Source organism: Dendrobium catenatum, unplaced genomic scaffold (genome assembly GCF_001605985.2).
Source record: "Dendrobium catenatum unplaced genomic scaffold, ASM160598v2 fragScaff_scaffold_879, whole genome shotgun sequence".
Classification (NCBI taxonomy): domain Eukaryota; kingdom Viridiplantae; phylum Streptophyta; class Magnoliopsida; order Asparagales; family Orchidaceae; genus Dendrobium; species Dendrobium catenatum.
In genome coordinates, this window is record NW_021319341.1 from 1,109,707 (window position 1) to 1,129,746 (window position 20,040).

The following is a 20,040-nucleotide window of genomic DNA, read 5'->3' on the forward strand; positions in this document are numbered from 1 at the left end:
AAAATGCATCCCAAAATTCTACAAAAATACAAGCGACCTCAACTTCACCCCGATGATGGCCGTGTTGACTGGAAATCTCAACCGGAGGGGTCAAATTTGAAATCTAACAAAAGCACAAATTCTTGAAATAAAATCTATCTGCCAAAAACTCAAAACTAAAAAAAAAAAAAATCATCCACCATCCGCAATCGTTTGTCGGGGGTGATAAATTTGAAATTAACCTCAGCTCACAAAGAGCGAATGCATGTCGGGTGTATCACTTTGATTCATCCTCAAATAGTCTCTTGCCAACAGGGACGTGGCATGTGCCCTCTGATCGGGTGGTTTTGCCGCGAAATGGCACCATTATATTACGATCACGGCCAAAGCCCGTATGTTCCCTAAAGGCGTCAAACCCTTGAGCGATGGATCATAGGGTATATTCTATAGGCATAAAGCCCTCTGTCAGCTAAGGTGGATTCATATATATCCCCTTAGACAAACACCAACCCGGGTCTATAAGGTATCCTTGGACGAAGCAACCCATGGCTGCCGACAAGATGCCTTCTGTCAGGTTGGGTCGACTACCTCCTCTGACTAAGTGGACCAGGGATTATGACAGCCCGGGACGACGGAACCATGGGATCTTGATCGGGCTCGTCTTCATTCCCCCCACCACCAGTTTTAAGTTTATGGTGATAAACTCTAAATTCCAAATTTCAAACTTTAAAATTCAAATATAAAACTTAAACCCTAAATTATTGCTATTATACGACAGGTTTATAACCTATTCGACCTCTTTAACGACTAGCCTTAATCGAAAGTTCTCTCTCGTTATCGGGAGGGGTAATTAACTATAGGGGCTTGCGCCTATAGGAAACTAGAACTCAGATCAAAAAGTCCTCACCAAATGAGGACGAAATCTCTGGGTAGTGTCTCATCTAAAAACCCAATCTGCCTTCTGAAAATTCTCCCGGGATCACACATCCCAAAAATTGGAGTTTTTCGGAGCCCACAATATGATGACAAAAAAAGCAATAAATAGAAAACAAATATTTGTAGTGAGAAGTAAAAAATCACAGACCTGATAAAGCACCTCATCAGCAATCCAGTTGCCAATACCAGAAACAAAACTCTAGAAAACAGAGAAGTTATAGAAAATCAATATTTCCCAATGAAGAGGTCAAAATATTAAAAAAATAACCAAGGAACTAATGTGATGCACATTGAAATAGAAAAAGGAAAGAACACGCTAGGAATAAAGATTATACAGTAAAAATAACATATATAACCACGAAAGAAATAGTGTGATTAAAGTATGGATTAATAATAGAGATATTTATATGTGCAAGCGGAATCTTCCTTATTAACACAAGTACAACCTATATGTTTAAAGTGAACTAACAAACAAAGTATTTGAGCAAGATACAACCAAATCATCAACAATTTAACAAATAAGTTAAAATACAAGTTGGTGGTTTTGTTGTGCTATTCAAGATTTGGGTGATATTATTAAATTGAAATAATTAAGAGGTAGTTCAATGAATAAAAAATATTTTGGCAATACACGTGTAATTTCTCCTCAATATTAAAAAAATGAATAGGTCATTACTATGGGAAAAAAGTTTAAATGATAAAAAAAGCAACTGTTTAATAGAGATAAAGACAGAAATTGAAAGCAGAGAGAGAAAATACAATAATCAATTTGAAAAAATTCATCATGTCCCATCATTCAACCAAATCATTTAGATTAGGGGGAATGGAATTTGGTAATTTTGTTGTGCTATCCAAGATTGGAGCGGCATTACAATAAATAAAAGCACTTCAGAAGCAATTTTGTAAATAAGAAACTTTTTTATAGAACACAGCTGTCTCAGTATTAAGAAATAAATTACTATGGGCAAAAGTTTAAATAAAAAAAAAATTAACACTGATCGTAAAGAAAATTTGAAAGTAGAGAGAAAATATAATAATCAAACTGAAATTCTAATCAAGACCAGCTTCTCAACCAGCACCCACGGAGTTTCCAAATTTTATTTTAGGCGACACAGCAAAGGGCTTATCCAGGAAAATATCTATCTGTAGTGGCTGTTTGCATGCCTGATAACAGCACACAAGCTCACTATAAGCATCAAGCTTCATTACTGTTTAGCATAACATCCCAGCATACAGTTACGCCTGTTTTGATGTGATTGACTCAATTATTTGTTCTGCGTATTGTGTAGGTTTAAATTGAAAGAGTTTTAAGAGAATATGGTCCTGGTTGCAAACCCAATTCACCTCTCTTTAGCATGCCTTGACTCACAGATCATATTTGTGGTCGGTCTAATGAAACTTTCATTTAAATTTGACATTATTGAATGCTACATGACACCTCAACACTATTTTATGTTTATAAGCCAAGCTTCGTCAAGTCTCCTGCATTCATCCCTTGATGGCATCCCTCGCCTAAGCTCTCTCGAGCTCATGCTCACCCTTGCCTTGCTTGCAACCAGCATAGCTCACCCATTCTCATGTTCACACAAGTTGCTTGCATGTGCATTCGCGCATTGCTTGCCTACATGGTTCATCCTCCCACTCCCCCCAAATGCTAATAGCCCATGCTAGCATCTTCGCTCTCTCACTAGTGTGAACCCTTGTGCTGAGTCCACTCGTTGCTGCATGTGGCATGCCATTCTACTATCATTCATGCGGTCCCTCTCAAGGGTCCCTCCTTGGTAATCGACTTCTTCTGGAGTTAGCATTATGGCCTAATCTATGCAACATCACTACCAACCTTTTCATGGATCGCAACCTTATCAATTATGCTCGTCAACCATTTTTCACTTCTTTTCTACCTTCAACTATATCGGGTCACTCTTGTAGGCATTCAACATCTCTATCCCCCAACTCGACCCTCATCACAAACCTTATTGGATACCCCTCGATTTTTGGCATTCAACATCTCCATCTCCGACTCGACCCTCATCACCTACTATAGAAGCTGCTGCTACTTGACTTTCTAGACCATTTGCAGCGAAGATAAAATGGATGTTACTATTCCTCTAGATAATGTGTAGATTGGTTCCACCACTTACAATTATTAGACAAATGTTAAATTTAGAGGGATACCTTTCTATTATTCCTCTTACAAATTGTTTGGACACATATACTCTGAATCTTTCAAGACTCACCTTGAATTGAGGAAAATCGATTGTTATTAATCTTTACTTTGAGGTACGGAGGGAGCATACAAGTGATTAGAATCTACTTTCAAACATATTATTTGCAATTCCTCCTTTTTCAGATCAAGTTTGAGCACAAATTTTAGAATCAACTCTAAACATTATCATGCAATCAAACCCTTTAGATCTCTTCCTTGTTTTCCTAAGCCCCAAAGATGTGATCAACTCCTCGTCTACATGAAAGAACAATGATCCCAATTCTCCAAGTGTTAGCCCCTCGTATTCACCTTACTGTTGAGAATGTCGACAACCTAACTTCGATGTAGCTTTATGATTATGATGATAGTATTCCACTAGTGAAGCATAAGTAGATAGGAGGCATCAAATCATGTTTGCCAAGAGGGGATGACAATAAAGAAATTTTACCATCATTCACCGAGATTCACTATGCTACAAATAAGGTGCTATAAATGAGAGCTTTTTAGTATCTCCCCATCTAGCAAATGGATTTTCTTTATGTCATCTTTTTTTCCTTTAAATCGCATCTGTCAAATCTTTGAAATTCATTCATACTATACTCATTCCATTGACTTTAAAAAAATTGCTTTGAAAATAAATCTATTTTATGCAAGATTTTTTGCACAACTTTGTCAAAGACTTCTCATTCTAACCCTTCAACATTAATTTTATACCAGCCTTGTTGCACACAAGTGCAATTGACTAGATTTCCCAGCCATATTATTATTATTCACAAAAATATATCGAACTTATTGGTCAATATTTTGGCTTGTTATTAACAAATTAATTAATTATATTTTCTGATATATTATCTTCAAAAAATGATAGTCCAGATATTTCTTTGCTATAAGCATTTCTCCCTATCCATCATAGTTTTAACAAGACTATCTTAGCATATTTATTTCTGCCAAAGTCAACTTAATTTTTGGTGAGTTCTTCATAATAATTTAATCCACAAAACTCGATCAACCTAGTTTCAAAATTATTAAATTTATTTTTAAGTCTTCATGGATTTTCTTAGTACATAGTGCTCCAGATATGCTTCTCTATCAATCATCCAACTTTAACCACACTAATTATATCCTCATCTACATCTATATTAGTTTGCATAATAGACCAATAAGAGCCCATCACTCTGGCGTATCACATAATATTCAAACAAAATTAACTAATAACTATTAGTTTCACATAAAAAAAACATCTTAACTTCCAAAAATTTCCTTCACTTTTTACTTCTTTTCAAGAAATTAATCAACACGCAAGTAGCAGGACAAAAAAAAAGTGAACGTGTGTCCACCTGATTAAGCAATAGGGCCTTAATTGCAGTATTCCTTTTCCTCAAAGCATTTACAAGCTCTTCAATTTGCAAAGGCTCTAGCAAAGCATCTGGACCAAGTTCAGAAATTGGGGGCACCGCCTCTGGCTGCAGGAATGCATTAGCAGGAACACTAAACGAAGTACCCATAAGGTGCAAGTGGTGCAGGCAAATAATCAATATAACAGTATAAGTTAAATAAGATTAATACATCTTGAAGCAGGCGAACTCTGGCAAAACGTCTCTTATCAGTAAACGACAACTCTAAACCATCTTCTAGCTGCATGAAGCAAGAAAATACATGATTGAATCAGAAATTAAAATAAAGTTACAAGAAAATGATAAATTTTAATATAATGCAAGTATAGAAAAAGAATAAATTAGGTTTGATTGACAAGAAAACATGGCAAATACTAGTCAAATAATCGCTTATCTTTTTTGATGCTGCTTCAGAAGACCAACAAATAACCTTCTTCACTTTAATTTATATACTTCAACAAACAAATTGTTTCCTGCATTTTACGATCACCGGGGAGCCCAAGTTTTAGATCTTTCTCCATCAAATCAAGAATAAGCTTTCATTCAGTCATTTCCAGCATCATTCTCGGCTGCTGGTGTGTAAAGAACATCTTCTATAATTCTCCTAGTTCTAAAGTAACGGATCTATAAGAGAAATATCTAGTTCCTCCACTTAATTTACAATGTCTTTAAACCTCAGAAATCCAATTAGAAAGCAATTCATGAAGACAAGATTTTGTATTACAAATTCATCTCATAGGATCTAGTTTGCCAATCTCATTAAAAAGCTAATTAATTGACAATCTTGTTCGACTTGTTTTATTGAAATATGCTGTGGTAACATTTTAGCTTATTATACTGAAATGTTTTGGGGTTAGCAATTCCTTATCTTACTTAGCCAGCAAAACTGCTTATTGAGGATTCCATATGAAATATGCAGCAATTTAGCCCATCTTTATGCATTTATTATATTTTGAACTAAAATTGGAACCAGATTTTTAACTTGACTAAATCATTTAAATCACATCAATAAAATTATCAAGCACATGAAGGCCACTTGAATACAACAACAACAAGTCTTTATCCCACTACGTGGAGTCGGCTACATGAATCATTTTTCTCTATTTTGCCAAAATTAGAACAAAGATGATAACTACTAGATATCATAGGTTCAGGACATATTCTTCATACAACTGCTTAAGATCATGAACTCTTGCTTCTTCAGCAAATTTTTCACATGATTTAGCATCTTAATGACATTGAAAAAGCTTTTGTCATATTTGAACTGTATAAAAATTTCTGAAGACACTTATAACGCTATGCAAATTCAAAAAGCAAAACAGTGTGCATCTTTATCGTGAAGCTAAAGGTATTATTAGATCTATGCAGTTTTCTCTTAACTTTTGCTCCACTTTTAGGGCATGCCTAAAAAGTACACAGTGCAAATAAAACATAAATTTATCTGGTCGACATTTGAATTTATTTTGCAAAATATTTTTCATATATGCAAAAATCAAAAGAGCGAAAAGAAGGGGTGTATTTTGAGGTTATTGATATCTTAGGAGATTGAACAATAACAAACACAAGAAAAAAAAAATCTAAAATTTTAATAATGCATCTTTCCTGTAAGCTTCCTTTTGAATATGCAATTCAGGAAAAGAATGCAGCCCGCCTTGTTCTAGAGAGGGAATAAAAAAAAGGCATTCTCATGATCAAGGGATTCTCTCATGCAATACACAGCACGTGTATTCAACAAATTTAAAAACGTAAAAGGTTGCCTACAACAACAATGCTTCATCCAAGACGCCATTTGGTACATTTCAATGCAATGCGATTAAAATTAATCATCTCCAAAGTTAATATCACAAATTTGACTAAATTTATTTTGAAATGAACAATAAATCAAACCCATGTTAAGGGACATGAGGCTGTTAGCTCGCCCCACTACAGATAGTTTAAAAATATGCTAGCATAGAAATACCAAATGATTGGTCAAACTTAAATTTTGGATTAAAAATAGCTTTAATCATTAGTGTTCAGGCAGGCCAAACTCTTATCTCATTTTGATTCACAGCCCGAAGTAGTATCAAAGTCGATGATTCAACTGGGATCAGGTGATTGATGTGGATTGTGGCTCTTCTAGATCTTTGATGAGTTCTATCATAGTTGAGCAAAGTGTAAGGGCAGATGAATCCACCATGCCTCTTTATGATTTAGTGAACTTTTGGTGCATGAGGCTTAAGAAACTTCAATTGGGGCTGAGTGATAACCAATGAGGGTTGTTATGGCTCATGTGGCTTTCAGTTTAGTCCGAACTATAATAGCTAAAAATATGTTTGTGTAGAAATACCAAGTGATTAGACCTTATTTATAGACTTAAACTTTTGGGTTAAAAATAAATTTAAAAACTAATAAATGACCCACCTTTGGATGCACTTTGGTTGTTTTACTCTATGTAAATACAGAAAAGAGGATTTGCATATATGTCACATAATTATTACATACTTATATATCTAACACCTAATTCTTTATATTTACTTATACAGCAATTTAGTGTGTATTTCACTTTTGATCATAGTTTAAAATTGCGCAATAAGAGGTGCGCCTCTGCGCAATTTGGACCCATGCCACCTTATTGCCTAAGCAATTTTGGTATTTGCTGAGGCTTATGCCTCAGGGAGTGTGAGGCACGCCTCAATTGCGTAATTGCGCAATTTTGGCTAAGGCGTACGCCTCATTATTGCAGTTACAGAATTTTGCAGTTAGAGTTTTGGGTCTCACTTATTCTTCCTCTGGATGCGAGCAAAACTGGAGTACATATAGTCAAGTGCAAACAAAGAGAAGAAATCGACTTTCAACACTCAAAATGAACTCCCTTGTGTATATTATGCATAACAAGAGGTTGAGAGATAGGAGATTGAGGAACAAGGGGTTGAAGGATGATGAGGACCCTTTGGTGTGTGATGATGTACGTTTGATAATGAGTAGTTCATAGATGATGAGACAGATTTGTCATTATCAGACCTGCAGTTAGAGGATCTAAGTGTAGATGTCTTGAGAGACGAAGCAGAGCAAGTGGGCACATCCACTAGTACCACACCGCATACATCCACTAATTCTATAGCACAACAAGCAAACAAAGATATCTCACAATTTCTTATGTGCTATATATATATATATACAATTAATATGACAATAATCATTCTTATTGAACAGATAGAAAAAAAGTGAGTAATATTGAAGATGATGAAAATATGACATTCATAGATACAATTGGAGAAAGATTCCCTTGAATGCCCATTTAATGATGGGACATGATTGAATTTTATATGTTTTTTTCTTATTTGTACTTTGGGAGTTTTTTTTTATACTTATATTTTGTGCTTTTGTACTTTAAATTATGCTATGAGATGCTTATATTATTATATTGCATCTATTTTTTTGTTTTCCACTAATTTCACTTGTCATTTAGATGTTTTTATTGTATAATAGACTCTTAATGTTATTTACCTGCTAAAATTCTTAAATTCTCATTTATGCAATTCTTAGTCTGTGAGGCTTACGCCTCACACCGCCTCGAGGCTTATTTATGCAATTTTAAACCTTGATTTTGATAAATTAATATTACTGATCTTTATAATATAATTTAGAAATTATTACTTTATATGAATATTTTAATGTAATATGAAGATTGGAAGTTAGATATATGAATAACTAAGAATTTTGTAGCAGTTATGTAAATCTCACCTAAAAACTGCCAAGCATAAAACGCTTCATTCAATTTAAATTTCACCAAAACAAACAGCTCGTAAGAGACAAACAATCACACATCTTCTCTAAAAAAAATCAATCATTGCAAGACGAACGAGCATTACAGGCGCAGGTAAATAAGTAAATAACAAAGAGATATCAAAAAGCCGCATGCCTCCATGAATACTTTCGAGAACTTCGAAGGCCATTCATCCTCATCGCTGACAGCAGACCTACAAAGAACGCCACAATGTTAAACCTTATAAGAAACAAAACATCCGCATTTTCACCCTAACTCACCTCTTGTACTTTGTGACTGCCACGCCTTTGATGTAGACAGCGCCAGACATTCCAAACTGGAAGGAAGGAAAGGGAGGAGAGTCAAGGCGGAGCCAGAGGTTCTTGCCCTTGCGGAGTGCGGCAATGATAGTCTTTCCGACGAGAGCCGATTCAAGCTCGGATGGGGAGACGCCTTCAATGACCTTGGAGTCGTTAGCGACGACAGAGCGTCGAACCTTCTTGCCGGTGCAGTGCTCCTCTATCGCTTTCCTCGCCGCCTCTACCTCCGGGAGCTCCGGCATCTTTCGGTTGGTTTCGATCTCGATTGTCGCGCTTGTTAAAACCCAAGCTGAGACTCCAGAGAGACGGGCTAAACCATTTCCGCAAAATTCATATATTATTTTTTAATGCGGATTAATCTTTGGCATCCGTGAATGGTTCGCTTTGTTTTTTATCCGGTGATGGTTAGCTTTTTTCAATTTATGCGTCCATTGATTTGCGAAAAAAAAAAAAATATTGAGTAAAATAGAATTTAAAAAGAAATATTATATATTTAAAATATTTTAGATTATTTAAATGAGTGTGAAGTAAATATAATTAATTATTTTGTTACTCTCTTTAATACAAAGATAGATGCAGAGTAAAGTGGCGGGTGGCAACCGGCAACGATGGCTGAGATTGTTCCCATTGTCGATGGCGGTAGCTAGTGGGCATGAAAGTGACATAAAATTTATATAATGTATTTGGAATTTGATCAAATCTACAAAATTTAAATATATCAAAGTTGAACTAGATAATAAGTATTTTGAATTTCAAAATTTTATTATGTATTTATTTTACTTCAAATCAAATATCAATTTTTTCAAGACTCATACATTTCAAACAATTTACCTCTTTTTTACTTTAGGCCAATATGCCTGTGAATTCGAATTTATTCGGAGCAATATGAATCTGTGAATATAAAAAATTTTGGACTTTTTTTCACATGAATATATTTAGAAGATATTCATAGATATTATGATGCATATAAAATATTTTTTTAGCCCTAGTTAAAATTTTATTTTATTTTCATATAACATTAGCAGTAAAAGATAAAAAATAATAAAAAATAACATTACGAGTAGTTTTTAATCATTAACATTCTGATTTTATCATCGAATTGTTGTCCATCGAAAACATTTGTTTTTCTTGTAATGAGGCTCACTTGAGACCAGACCAATTTTGTAGCGAGTGATGGAGCCATTTGCTTATCGTTTTGTTTTGAAAGTCCAACGACAACCTAGTATTGGTTTAGTTGGTAGAGGGACGAGGATCCATGTGTTTGCTATTGTAGTGCTAGAAACTTGGTTGCCATTTTGTTTCGCCAATATGTGTGTTTGGATGCTTTGGCATATGTGGTGGGATCATATTGAGTGGTTAGGTGGTGATGTTAGTTTAGGAATTGATGGGGTTTAAGGGAGCCCATTTTTAGACGGGTAAGCATTGGATGATTTGGGTGAATGGGGGAGGATGATAAAGATGATATGGATAAAGTATGAAGAATCTGATTGGTGGGTGGTTGTTTCTGTTGGAGTTGGATGATATCGTTGTGAAAGTGTTGTAGGTGTTATGGATGTGGATGAAGTGGGGATCTTTGAGGAGGAGGGTTGGAATTAGTATATGAGGATTAGGGGGTGGATGGTAGGCTAAGTTAGGATATAAGGGTGGATTGATTGAATATAGGAAAATTGATTGGTCATTAATGATGTGGCAGTATATGTAAGGGCGGACGGAGGTGGGTTAAGACATTTGTAGCTTTTATAGGAGTCAGCGTAGTTAATGAAAACACAATGTGGCGATTTTAGAGAAAGTTTGTGATAGGCAACTGGGTAAGGAGAGGAAAGCAAGCGCATCCGAAATGCGAAGCTGAGAGTATGTGGGTGGTTGTTTGTTTAGTAATTGATGTGGTGATTTGTTGGAGGTGTTTAGGGAAGGCATGCGGTAGTTGATGAGTTAGATGATAGTGAGGAGGGTGTTATGCAATAGGTTGTAAGTAAGATGTGCTATGTGTACTAAAGTTCTAGTGGTTTCGATCATATGGTGATGTTTGCATTGATACATGTTATATTGTTCAAGGGTGTAGGTGCAGCTTATTTGATGTGATATACAATGTAACAGTAAGTAATTTTGTAGAGTGCGGTTTAAAAAATTTGTTCCTCCATCATTGCGCAGAAATTTAATCTTGAATAGTAGTTGTTTTTCAATTACGATGTAAAATTTAATAAATTTAGAGGGAATATCATACTTGTACGTGAGGGGAAAAGCCCAAGTAAAGCGAGAATAATAATGGAAGTAAGTTGTAAAAATAACAATGCAAATTTATGTAATTGTATATATGATCTTAGGTGTTATATTAAAGAGACCATATAGAAAATGTGAAAGTGTGGAAAGGATTTCAACAAAACAAGTGAAGTGGTTGATTATATTGTTTATAGTAATTTTAGTTTCTTTTATGTCATTTTAATTAATATTATATTATGCATATGTATTTGTTGATATTTAATTATTTGATATGCATCAAATTGAGTATGATTAAGTAATCAAAGCTTAAAATTTATATGTATGGTATTAAAAAAAATGATTGTATACAGTAATAAGCATATGTAATGGAAATAAATTATATGAAAAGAATTAAATATGTAAACGAAAAATATTAAAAGGGCAAAGATATATGCATACAAAAATACATGAGTTCATATTCTTATGATACTGACTGAGGACACAACATACTCATTCATGTTAAATGGTTGTATCTTCATTGGTGAGAAATTTAGATGGTGCTCGACTGCTCGTGTACTAAATGAAAAAGGGAAAATGAATACTACAATATTGTACATAATAAATATATAATAAGGACTAATATCATCTGAAATATTATATATATATATATATATATATATATGCTAAACACAGTTTGTAATTATATACATACATGTTAAATATAAGAGGAATTTTATTGAATATGATTTTATATATGTATAAATACTAAACACAATTTGTAATTATCCACTAACTTTACATAAACTGTTAAATGAATTTTCAGGTATGCCTTTTGATAAATAGAAATGACTGATAGAAAGAAATATATATATAGAAGAAAGCGATCGGATGGAGATAGGTAAAATCTAGTTTAAGTCCATGCATAAATTTTATATTTTTATTAGTGGCTCCTCAGTTTTATATGGGATGTAGTTAATAAACTATTTATGAAATTGAAAGAAATGAATTAATCATTCGGTTGTCCGTTTCTGGTTCGTTAATTCGAGTATCCGGGCTGGGTCGTGATAAAAGTGCATCAGAGCACTAAATAGGGTATGAATCGTATTAAAAGAGCAAGTATGTTGATTATTGAAGTTAAGAAAGTTGATTTTATAATAATTTATGAATTTTATAAGATATTTTATTTTAGTTAAGAATATTTGAAAAGAATAATACCAAATATTACCTATTAATCCTGATGCATTGATATAAATGATAATAGTAATGACCAGGGGCGGAGCCAGAAATTTTTTTTAATGAGGACACAAATTAGTACTAGTCATTAAATTACTCTCAAAATATCATTTTTCTTTTATGTAATCGCAAATCACGAGATATGTTTTTAATAAAAAAACATAAAAAATACAACCAAAATTATATTTGATCCCATTAACAGAATAGATATATCACTCTCTATCTTATTATTCATTAAGAAATTAATATTTTTTTCATAACAATGTTAATGAATTAAGTCAAAAAAATTAATTTTATATTAAAGTTTATTTGATTTGAGTTAATTGAAATAAGTCTTAATTTTAAATTATATTTAATTTAATTATATTTAAATTATAATATAATATTCAACCTAATTCTAAATTAATTGTTTATTAAATTAATTTGACATAATGATTCACATTTTGTTAAAGAAAATCATAAATAAAAAAATTTATAAACATAACCTTATTAAATTAATTAATTTATTCTCTAAGATTTATCAAAAAAAAAATTCAAAAAAAATGAATAATAGATATCAGCTGGTATGCCTAATTCCCAAATAAATAAATAAATAAATAACTGTATTGAGGGCGGTAATATTGGGCTGATATAAAGTATGATCGAGAAAGAGAGAAAGGGAAATAAAGAAGAGAGAGAGAGAGAACACAGAACAATACCGCAACATGACGTCCTGTGGAAAAAGAGCTGAAACGACGGAGGCGGAGGGATTAGTAAAATTAAATTTAATCTTTATATATTAATTATTATATTAATATAATTTAAAATGGCTTGATTAAAATTGTTGGGCCAATGGGGGCCATGCCCCCAGGGCCCCCACTGTAGATCCACCCATGATAATGACTTAACTAATTTAGGGTTAAAAAAATCAACCATCAGGAAGTTGTAGTAATAATATAACAACTATGGATAAACATTTAAAGCTATTATAGGATACAATATTACTATTGTTTAAAGGCGTTGAGTGACCAATTGAGGCATGGAATTAGTTACTACGGATCGAGAAAATATTAGAGGTGATGTTATGTCCAGATGGATGGAATATTTCATTAGAAATAGTTGTACTTGATGGTGAGGATTCAATGTGGCGGATGGGTTAGCACCATAATTGATTTTGAGGGATACCTAGCATTCAGATCAAATGTGATAATTTTACTCACGTGTTCAAAGACTAATTTGCGTCTCTTTCTGCGAGAAGGCAAATGCAAGATAAATTTCTAAGACAGGTGCAAGGAGATAGATTTGTTATGCAGTATGAAGTAGAATTCCATACTTTATCAAGATATGCTTCTCGATTAGTTCATAATATAGAAATATTTTCAATTTTTATCTAGATTGAAAGATGCTATTAGGAAGCTCTTGTTCCTTTGGGGATTAAAGATTATTCTTTATTGGTGGAGAGAGCTAGAAAAGTATAAATGAATATACAAAATACCCAAAGGAGACATTAATTTCAAAAGAGGAAGAATGTTAATGACTTGATGTTATGAAAACTTCCCAGGATTCTTACAATAGATCAATTTCACAATATGAAAAGTCTAATTGGAAGAAGACAAAACATAGTAACAATGGGAGTCAAATGAGCATGAATATCTACAATAAATATGAAAAGTAACATAAGGGAGAATATCTTTTTGGGATAAACACATGCTTCTAGTGTCATCAACCTGGACATATAGCTAAAAAATACCCTACTTTGAGTCAAAGACCATCAAGAGAATCAAGAATGAATGCGGGGCCCTCCCAAAGAAATGTTGGCAAATAAAAAATGATAGAATTAGTTGCTTTCACTCCGGGGCCAAGTCAAAGTTAATCAAGTACTCAGTTTCTAGTGCATGCTTTATCTCATCAAGATGCTAAGGACTCACCTAAAAGGATTACATGTATATTTTTATTTAATTCATAAAAATTTTATTTAAATGCATGATTAATTAAATAATCCAAGTGATGAGTTGCTTTACATGTGTGGGCCTGAGATTAGCTTTGTTTGTTGTAATCTAATGGTTCTTCTTTGATGTGCTTTGGAGGTGGAGGCGGCTGCTCCATTTTTCTAAGTTTGTTAAGTGTTAGCTCTGTAGCTATGCTTGAGGTGGAGTATGCTTTTATACGATTTTGATTATCTTGAAATATTTAACATCTATTTAGGACAACTTTCTAACTGCTTTGTCTTTACGATATCATTCAATATTTTGTTTGGTTGCTGCTTTCTCATTATTTTTAAAAAGTTTCTATAGTAGAAAGATATTTTTTGCAACTAGAGTATTAAGTTACTTTCTCTATAACTACAATATTAAGTTACTTTCTCTTTACGTCACGTCAGCAGTACTGAGCGAGAGATGATGTGGTGCATTAATCTGGCTGGTCTCCGAACGACATTCGGCATCTGCATAGAATAATTAATCTTGATTCTTTATTGATGTATTGCTTTATTATCAACGTTAATTTACTCCTTTTTTTACCGTATAATTTTAAATAGGTCTATATTGAAAGCTTAAATTAATTTCAATTAAACCTAATTTTAATGAATTAAATTTTTATTGATCATGTTATTAAAATCATTTTATAATTTAGTATTTATTTTTAATTTGACAATCAACTGATAAGCCATCAATCGACGTCTGCTCTGCTAGCCACACTATCACTCCCCTACTGAGAGCAGAAGATTCCCCGACAATCTTCATCCGAGTCGTTCACTTCCAATCGTTTGAATGATCTCAACCACTAGTTTAATGCTTATTTTGTTTTACATCTTATATAATCTATTATTGTATCATTGAAATGTGTGTGAAGTCAACTCTTGGTTGTAGCCGCTTTTCCTTTCTGCTTTCCTTCTTCTCCTATATGCTTTGTTCTCTTCATGATATCAGAGCAGATGTCGGTGGTTGCCTTATCATTTGTTATAGCTTATCATCAACAAATAATTAGAACGAGCAAACTTATAATCACATTTGACTAGATGCAATACTAAATAGAATGCCAAGTTGATCTAAGTTATGGTTGAATTGAGCAAAAGTTTGTTTGGAGCCCATACAATTTTTTATAAATTTAATTATAAAGCTGCTATGCGGGAAATAAATTTTTAAAAGCTGAAAAATATAATTTCTAGCATAAAAATATCATGAAAGCAGTAAAAATAAATAATCAAACAAAAATTATGATTGCAATATGAAAATAAAATAATAAAAAAGCTATTCCAGATGAAGCGTGAGATTCAATTATTCAGAGATGTATGACGAAGCATCAAAAATATATTATTTCAATTTGTTATGAAGTATCGATCTAAATTTTATCTCTTTTTCTCTTATGTATTATTATTATTATTTAATTCGTGATAATTTATTATGGGTTTTTCTGGTCGATCTCTCTTTGATCCGTTGGGATAATTATAGGCTAATTTTGAAACTTCATATTTAATGTTAATCGAGATGAATTTTGTATTTAGTCAATTTGTTTTAAAGTAAGCATTATATAAATGTTAATTAATACTTCATTAAATTTAAAATATATAAAAATAAAATATATTTTAATAATAGTTTGTCAAAAATATTTTTACCTATTTTTTATAAGAAAGTTAATTAAAATATGAAAACTATGATTTCAATTAATAGCTTTTTAAACTTTTTACTAATTTTTTATGTTAAGAGTCTCATGACTATAATTTTTATTTGGCTATTATTTTTTTTAATATTAAAATATTTCATGCTGCAAAATAATTATTTATAGCAACTTTTAAAATTTTAATTTTCTCATATTAATTTTATAATCATTTTTATAAAAAGTTGCCCTCATCCTTTTTTTTAATTATTAGTTTTAATTTCAAATTAACATAATATTTATTATTTACATATTTTATAGATATAATATATCTAAAATAAAGTAATAAGCTTAAAATTTTGAGATTCAAAATATTTTTTTTTTCAATTTTATCCATGTTGGAGAAATTATTGTGTACGCAATCCGAACGCAGAATAAGGTTCGGATGCTGCGTATTTACTGCTTATTTTATTGCGTATTTTTTGATACATAATTTTTTTACGTATTTATTATATATTTAGTGAGTATTTAGTGAGTATTATTTACTTACTACTTATTTGCCATATATAAATTATACATAAAAAAATACATAATGAAATAAATAATAAATATGCAGCATCCAAACCTTATTTTACCTTCGGATTATATAGACAATAATTTCTCATTCATGTGAACAGGTCGATCAATCTGGGTACCACTTACGCGTGGTGATGACGAGCCCGCCAAAAGCCTATCACATATAATCCTCGGAAAATCACCCACCAGCATCCGCCAATCCACCAAAACATCGGGGGGTCCACAGCCGCCATTCCCATGCTGCCATGCTGGAAGATTCATGAAATCCCGTAGAACTTTACTCTCACCTTCGGTGACACCATCTAAGGTTCTCTTCGTCGCCACGCTGATCCCGACACCGAGCCAATCTCTATTTAAAAGTTTCAAGCAACCATCTCTAGTTTCCATAAAACCCCTGTTTCTTAAATAATTTACATAAAGTTACAGCTTACTACAAACGCATTATTCTCTATTTTCAGGGGTTTTTATATAATAGAACTGATTTTTTTAATAGGATTTATTTTTTCATCTTCCTCCTTTAAAATGATCACAGATCCGAATGAGAATATACCTGAAGAGAGGCTGCTTCTCGGCACGCTACTGCTGGTTAGCGGGTGAAGGCGCAGTTTACCCTAAAATCTTGTCCTATTTCTTCGAGCTGTAAGTGCCCCGGCCACTGCAAGTTTTTCTTTTTTTCTATATATTCTGCCGAAGAAACACAAATGGGCATAGAAAGTTTGATAATGTTCCGTCTGTGGGGTTTGAATCTGCAAGGAAATGGGGTTGTAGTGGTTTGTGATGGATCGCTACTTTGATGTGACGATGCATTGGTTGCCATTGATCAAGGAAGTGCTTGCTGGTTTTGTTCTTTTTTCATTTTTTTTTTCTGTTGAAGTTTGCTGGATCGTATTTAAGACAAAAGCTAGTTTTAATACCCATATTTTATTTGTCTGTTTGCTTTATTTTGTTTGTTCTAGCAATTATCTTCTATAATCCGTGACGTGGAATGTGTTCATCATTGGTAGCCATTGATCAATGAATTTGGTTTACTGTTCCTTTTAGGGTACATAAAGTAGGTTTTCTCTTCCTTCCTTCTATTCATTAGAACTTCCGGGACAATTTTGTTGTTTAAAGTTATATAACTTGCTATTGAAAATAATGAATCTCCTAGATTCTGTTATGTGACTGAATGTAAGAAGAATTCAATATGGATTTTCAAATCTACAAATAACTTTAAAAAAATCCCTAAATCGTGAGGATTTTATTTTCATACTCAGAATGAGCGAAACCAAAATTAGCACTTCCTAAAACCTGTTTTTCAAATGTGCCGAACAAAATTTTATAACCGGTAAACAAGTGATAATTACTTCTCTACCAAATCAATAATGCCGTTTAGGTTTAGAAACCTAGTTTATTAGAGAAAATCATTGTCGTTCTGCACAGTATTTTGTTTTTGGATAAGATTCGTCCTCTATGGATTTTTATAAAAGAGTAGGACACAATATGTTGCTTGCTCAATTATTATACTTGCTTTAAATTTTGTAGATTTTTTTTCATGGCTTCCTACATGGGGCCCACCCAACCCCCACACGTGCTCATAATGTAAGCTCTCCATGCCAGCGTAGACAAGTGTGGTGAATATCATCCAATTTGTTAACTTGTATGCTAAAATGCAATCTAATATTACTCTCTCTCTTTCTCTCTTCCCCTTCCTCACTTTTTATCTTAACTAGTTTTTCCTTAAGTAATTGTTTTTTCTTAACTTCATCTTCATGAAATAACATGTATGCATGTGAGATTTTTACTTTAGTGCACTTGCTCTGACCAATGTAGTGTTCGGGGAGGGTTTGAGATAAAATTCTCTTTGTATCCATTTGCAAAGAGGTTGTTTTGTGACTCGAATTTGGGATTTCTATATTAGAGGTGTAACTTAATAGATCCAGATTCTCTATTTATTATGTTTCGATTTTCATTGTCCTGAACAAAAATGTGATTTGTCATTTCCCTGCACTGATTATTTGTTCACTAAGTTCATTGGTAGCTTCAAAGTGGTTTATGTTTATGAATGAACCTGTCTGAGTTCCAATGGCTTAGGAGCAAAAAATTTGCAGATTATATCATGTTAAAAGTGTTTGTCCTCCTGTTGATTGATAAGAAGGCTAACACGGTTTATTACTCATTCAGGCTTGCAGGATCAACATGTTGAAGATTTTCAGGATGAGGATACCCTTATTATGTCTTCTCGTCCGTTCTTTTGTTTTGATATGTTTTGTTGAAATTGTTTTATCAGGCTTCACAAGCTCTTTCATACGGTCAGAATGGCCTTCTACAGACATACCATTGGATAGTCCGGAGTTTTCAATTCCAGAGGGTTATAATGCCCCACAACAGGTAATTCCATGTAGCATTCGTATGTTATTTAGCAAAACATTATTTTTATTCACTCTTCAAGCTATTTTTTGCATGGTAATATACTTAATCATGAAAAATTCACTCAGACACTGCTTGAGTTAAAATTGCTGGTTGGTGTTCCTTTATTGTTCTCCCTATCCTCTAAATTTGCATGGTATTTTTTATTACATAATACTCTTGTGATTCTTCTCCGTTTTAGTCACCCAACATTTCATCACTTGAGAGCTGCCATTCTTCTAAATTATTTGGGGGATTTTAGGCATCTCATCTTTACATGGAACCTAGAATGTTATTTTGGGTTGGTTGGGCATGATAAAATATGTTGTAAAAGGTTCATGTGAGAGATCTCATTTTTTCCCTGTCATCATCATCATCAACCTTAGCACAACTATTTAGCATCAATTTTATGAATCCTCATTTTTTAGTTATAGCTGGAAAAGACAAGTATATCTAAATATTCTATGTTTAATGACTTCATTTGAAAAAAAAAGAAGTGAATGCACACGAGCAGAACATCTAATACGTTTGTTGTTTTCTTCATGAATTCTTTGGTAAATGATACCATAATATCTCAGGTATTTTGAAGCTTAACATTTTTCGAAACCAAAATGTTGTCGAAGTTTAGAATCTCACAATACTGTCAAGGGGCTATTTTCATCCTCCAAGTTGTTATCTTTTCAACCTTTATGATTGATATTTCATTGCTCTCCTCCATGTAGGGGTGTAAACGAGTCGAGTCGAGCTTGACTGTCAATATTGAGCTCGAGCTCGACTAGGCAAGGGAAAATGAGCTTGTCGAGCCGCAGTTTGAGCTGCTCATCTGCGTCCGTCGTGCTGCACACATTCGCGTCAGCATCTGCGTCCATCGTGGCACTGTCCTCCGCATCCGACTTGACACCAGCGTATGCGTCAACGTCCGCATTCATCGTACCGCCCACGCCCGTGCCTGTGCCTGATGTGTTGCCTGCGTCCGCCGTGCCACTGTCGTATGCTTCTGACGTGTCGCTCGCGTTTGCGTCATTCGTGTCACTGTCGTCCGTGCCTGACGTGTTGCCCGTGTCCGCGTCAGCATCTGCATCCTTCGTGCTGCCCGCGTTGGCGCTTGATGTGCCGCCCACATCCATGTTTTCATTTTCCCACCGGCACAAGCCCCGCGTTTCATTTTCCCTCAGGTACAAGCCCCGCGGTTTTATTTTCCCGCCGTGATTTCGCAAGCTGCTCGATGAGCTCGTGAGTTTAGCGGAGGGCTGTTCGAACTAGAGCTCGATAAGTCCTCGAGCTCGAAATTGTGTTCGAGCTCAATTCGCGAGCTCGATAAGCTGAACTCGTCAAGCCTGTTATCGAGTCGAACCCGAGTTGGCTCACGAGTTGGTTTGACTTGGTTGCACTACCTCCATCTCAATCTTTATGCTCATGATTTAATTGCATGTTGCTGTAAATTTTAATTGTGATACCTACATATTTTAAGATTGATTCAACAAGTAA

The 20,040-nt window shown here is 33.6% G+C and overlaps 2 protein-coding genes across 9 annotated transcripts in view; one reads left to right on the forward strand and one right to left on the reverse strand.

Moving 5' to 3' along the window:
- LOC110106837 (formamidopyrimidine-DNA glycosylase) overlaps positions 1–8,940 on the reverse strand; it is a 17,284-nt gene extending 8,344 nt beyond the window's left edge. For 3 of the 7 annotated variants that reach the window (XR_003701578.1, XM_020836886.2, XM_020836885.2), the window contains exons 1-5: positions 8,545–8,940; positions 8,420–8,477; positions 4,688–4,756; positions 4,459–4,584; positions 1,064–1,114 (exon numbers count right to left, since the gene is read on the reverse strand). Coding sequence is in view for 6 of the 7 variants with exons in the window: in XM_020836886.2 (XP_020692545.1) it covers positions 1,064–1,114; positions 4,459–4,584; positions 4,688–4,756; positions 8,420–8,477; positions 8,545–8,825 (585 nt within the window). In the remaining variant the exon portion in view is untranslated. The remainder of the gene's footprint in view (positions 1–1,063; positions 1,115–4,458; positions 4,585–4,687; positions 4,757–8,419; positions 8,478–8,544) is intronic. The other 4 variants (XM_020836880.2, XM_020836882.2, XM_020836883.2 and 1 more) reach the window with 3 other exon arrangements.
- A 7,708-nt stretch (positions 8,941–16,648) lies between these two features.
- LOC110106841 (phosphoenolpyruvate phosphatase) overlaps positions 16,649–20,040 on the forward strand; it is a 31,001-nt gene continuing 27,609 nt past the window's right edge. Inside the window, exons 1-2 of one of the 2 annotated variants that reach the window (XM_020836892.2) lie at positions 16,649–16,803; positions 18,328–18,534. In XM_020836892.2, coding sequence (XP_020692551.1) covers positions 18,343–18,534 — 192 coding nt within the window. In that variant the 5' untranslated portion in view covers positions 16,649–16,803; positions 18,328–18,342. Of the gene's footprint in view, positions 16,804–16,926; positions 16,990–18,327; positions 18,535–20,040 lie in introns of those variants that run through there. The other variant, XM_020836891.2, reaches the window with a different exon arrangement.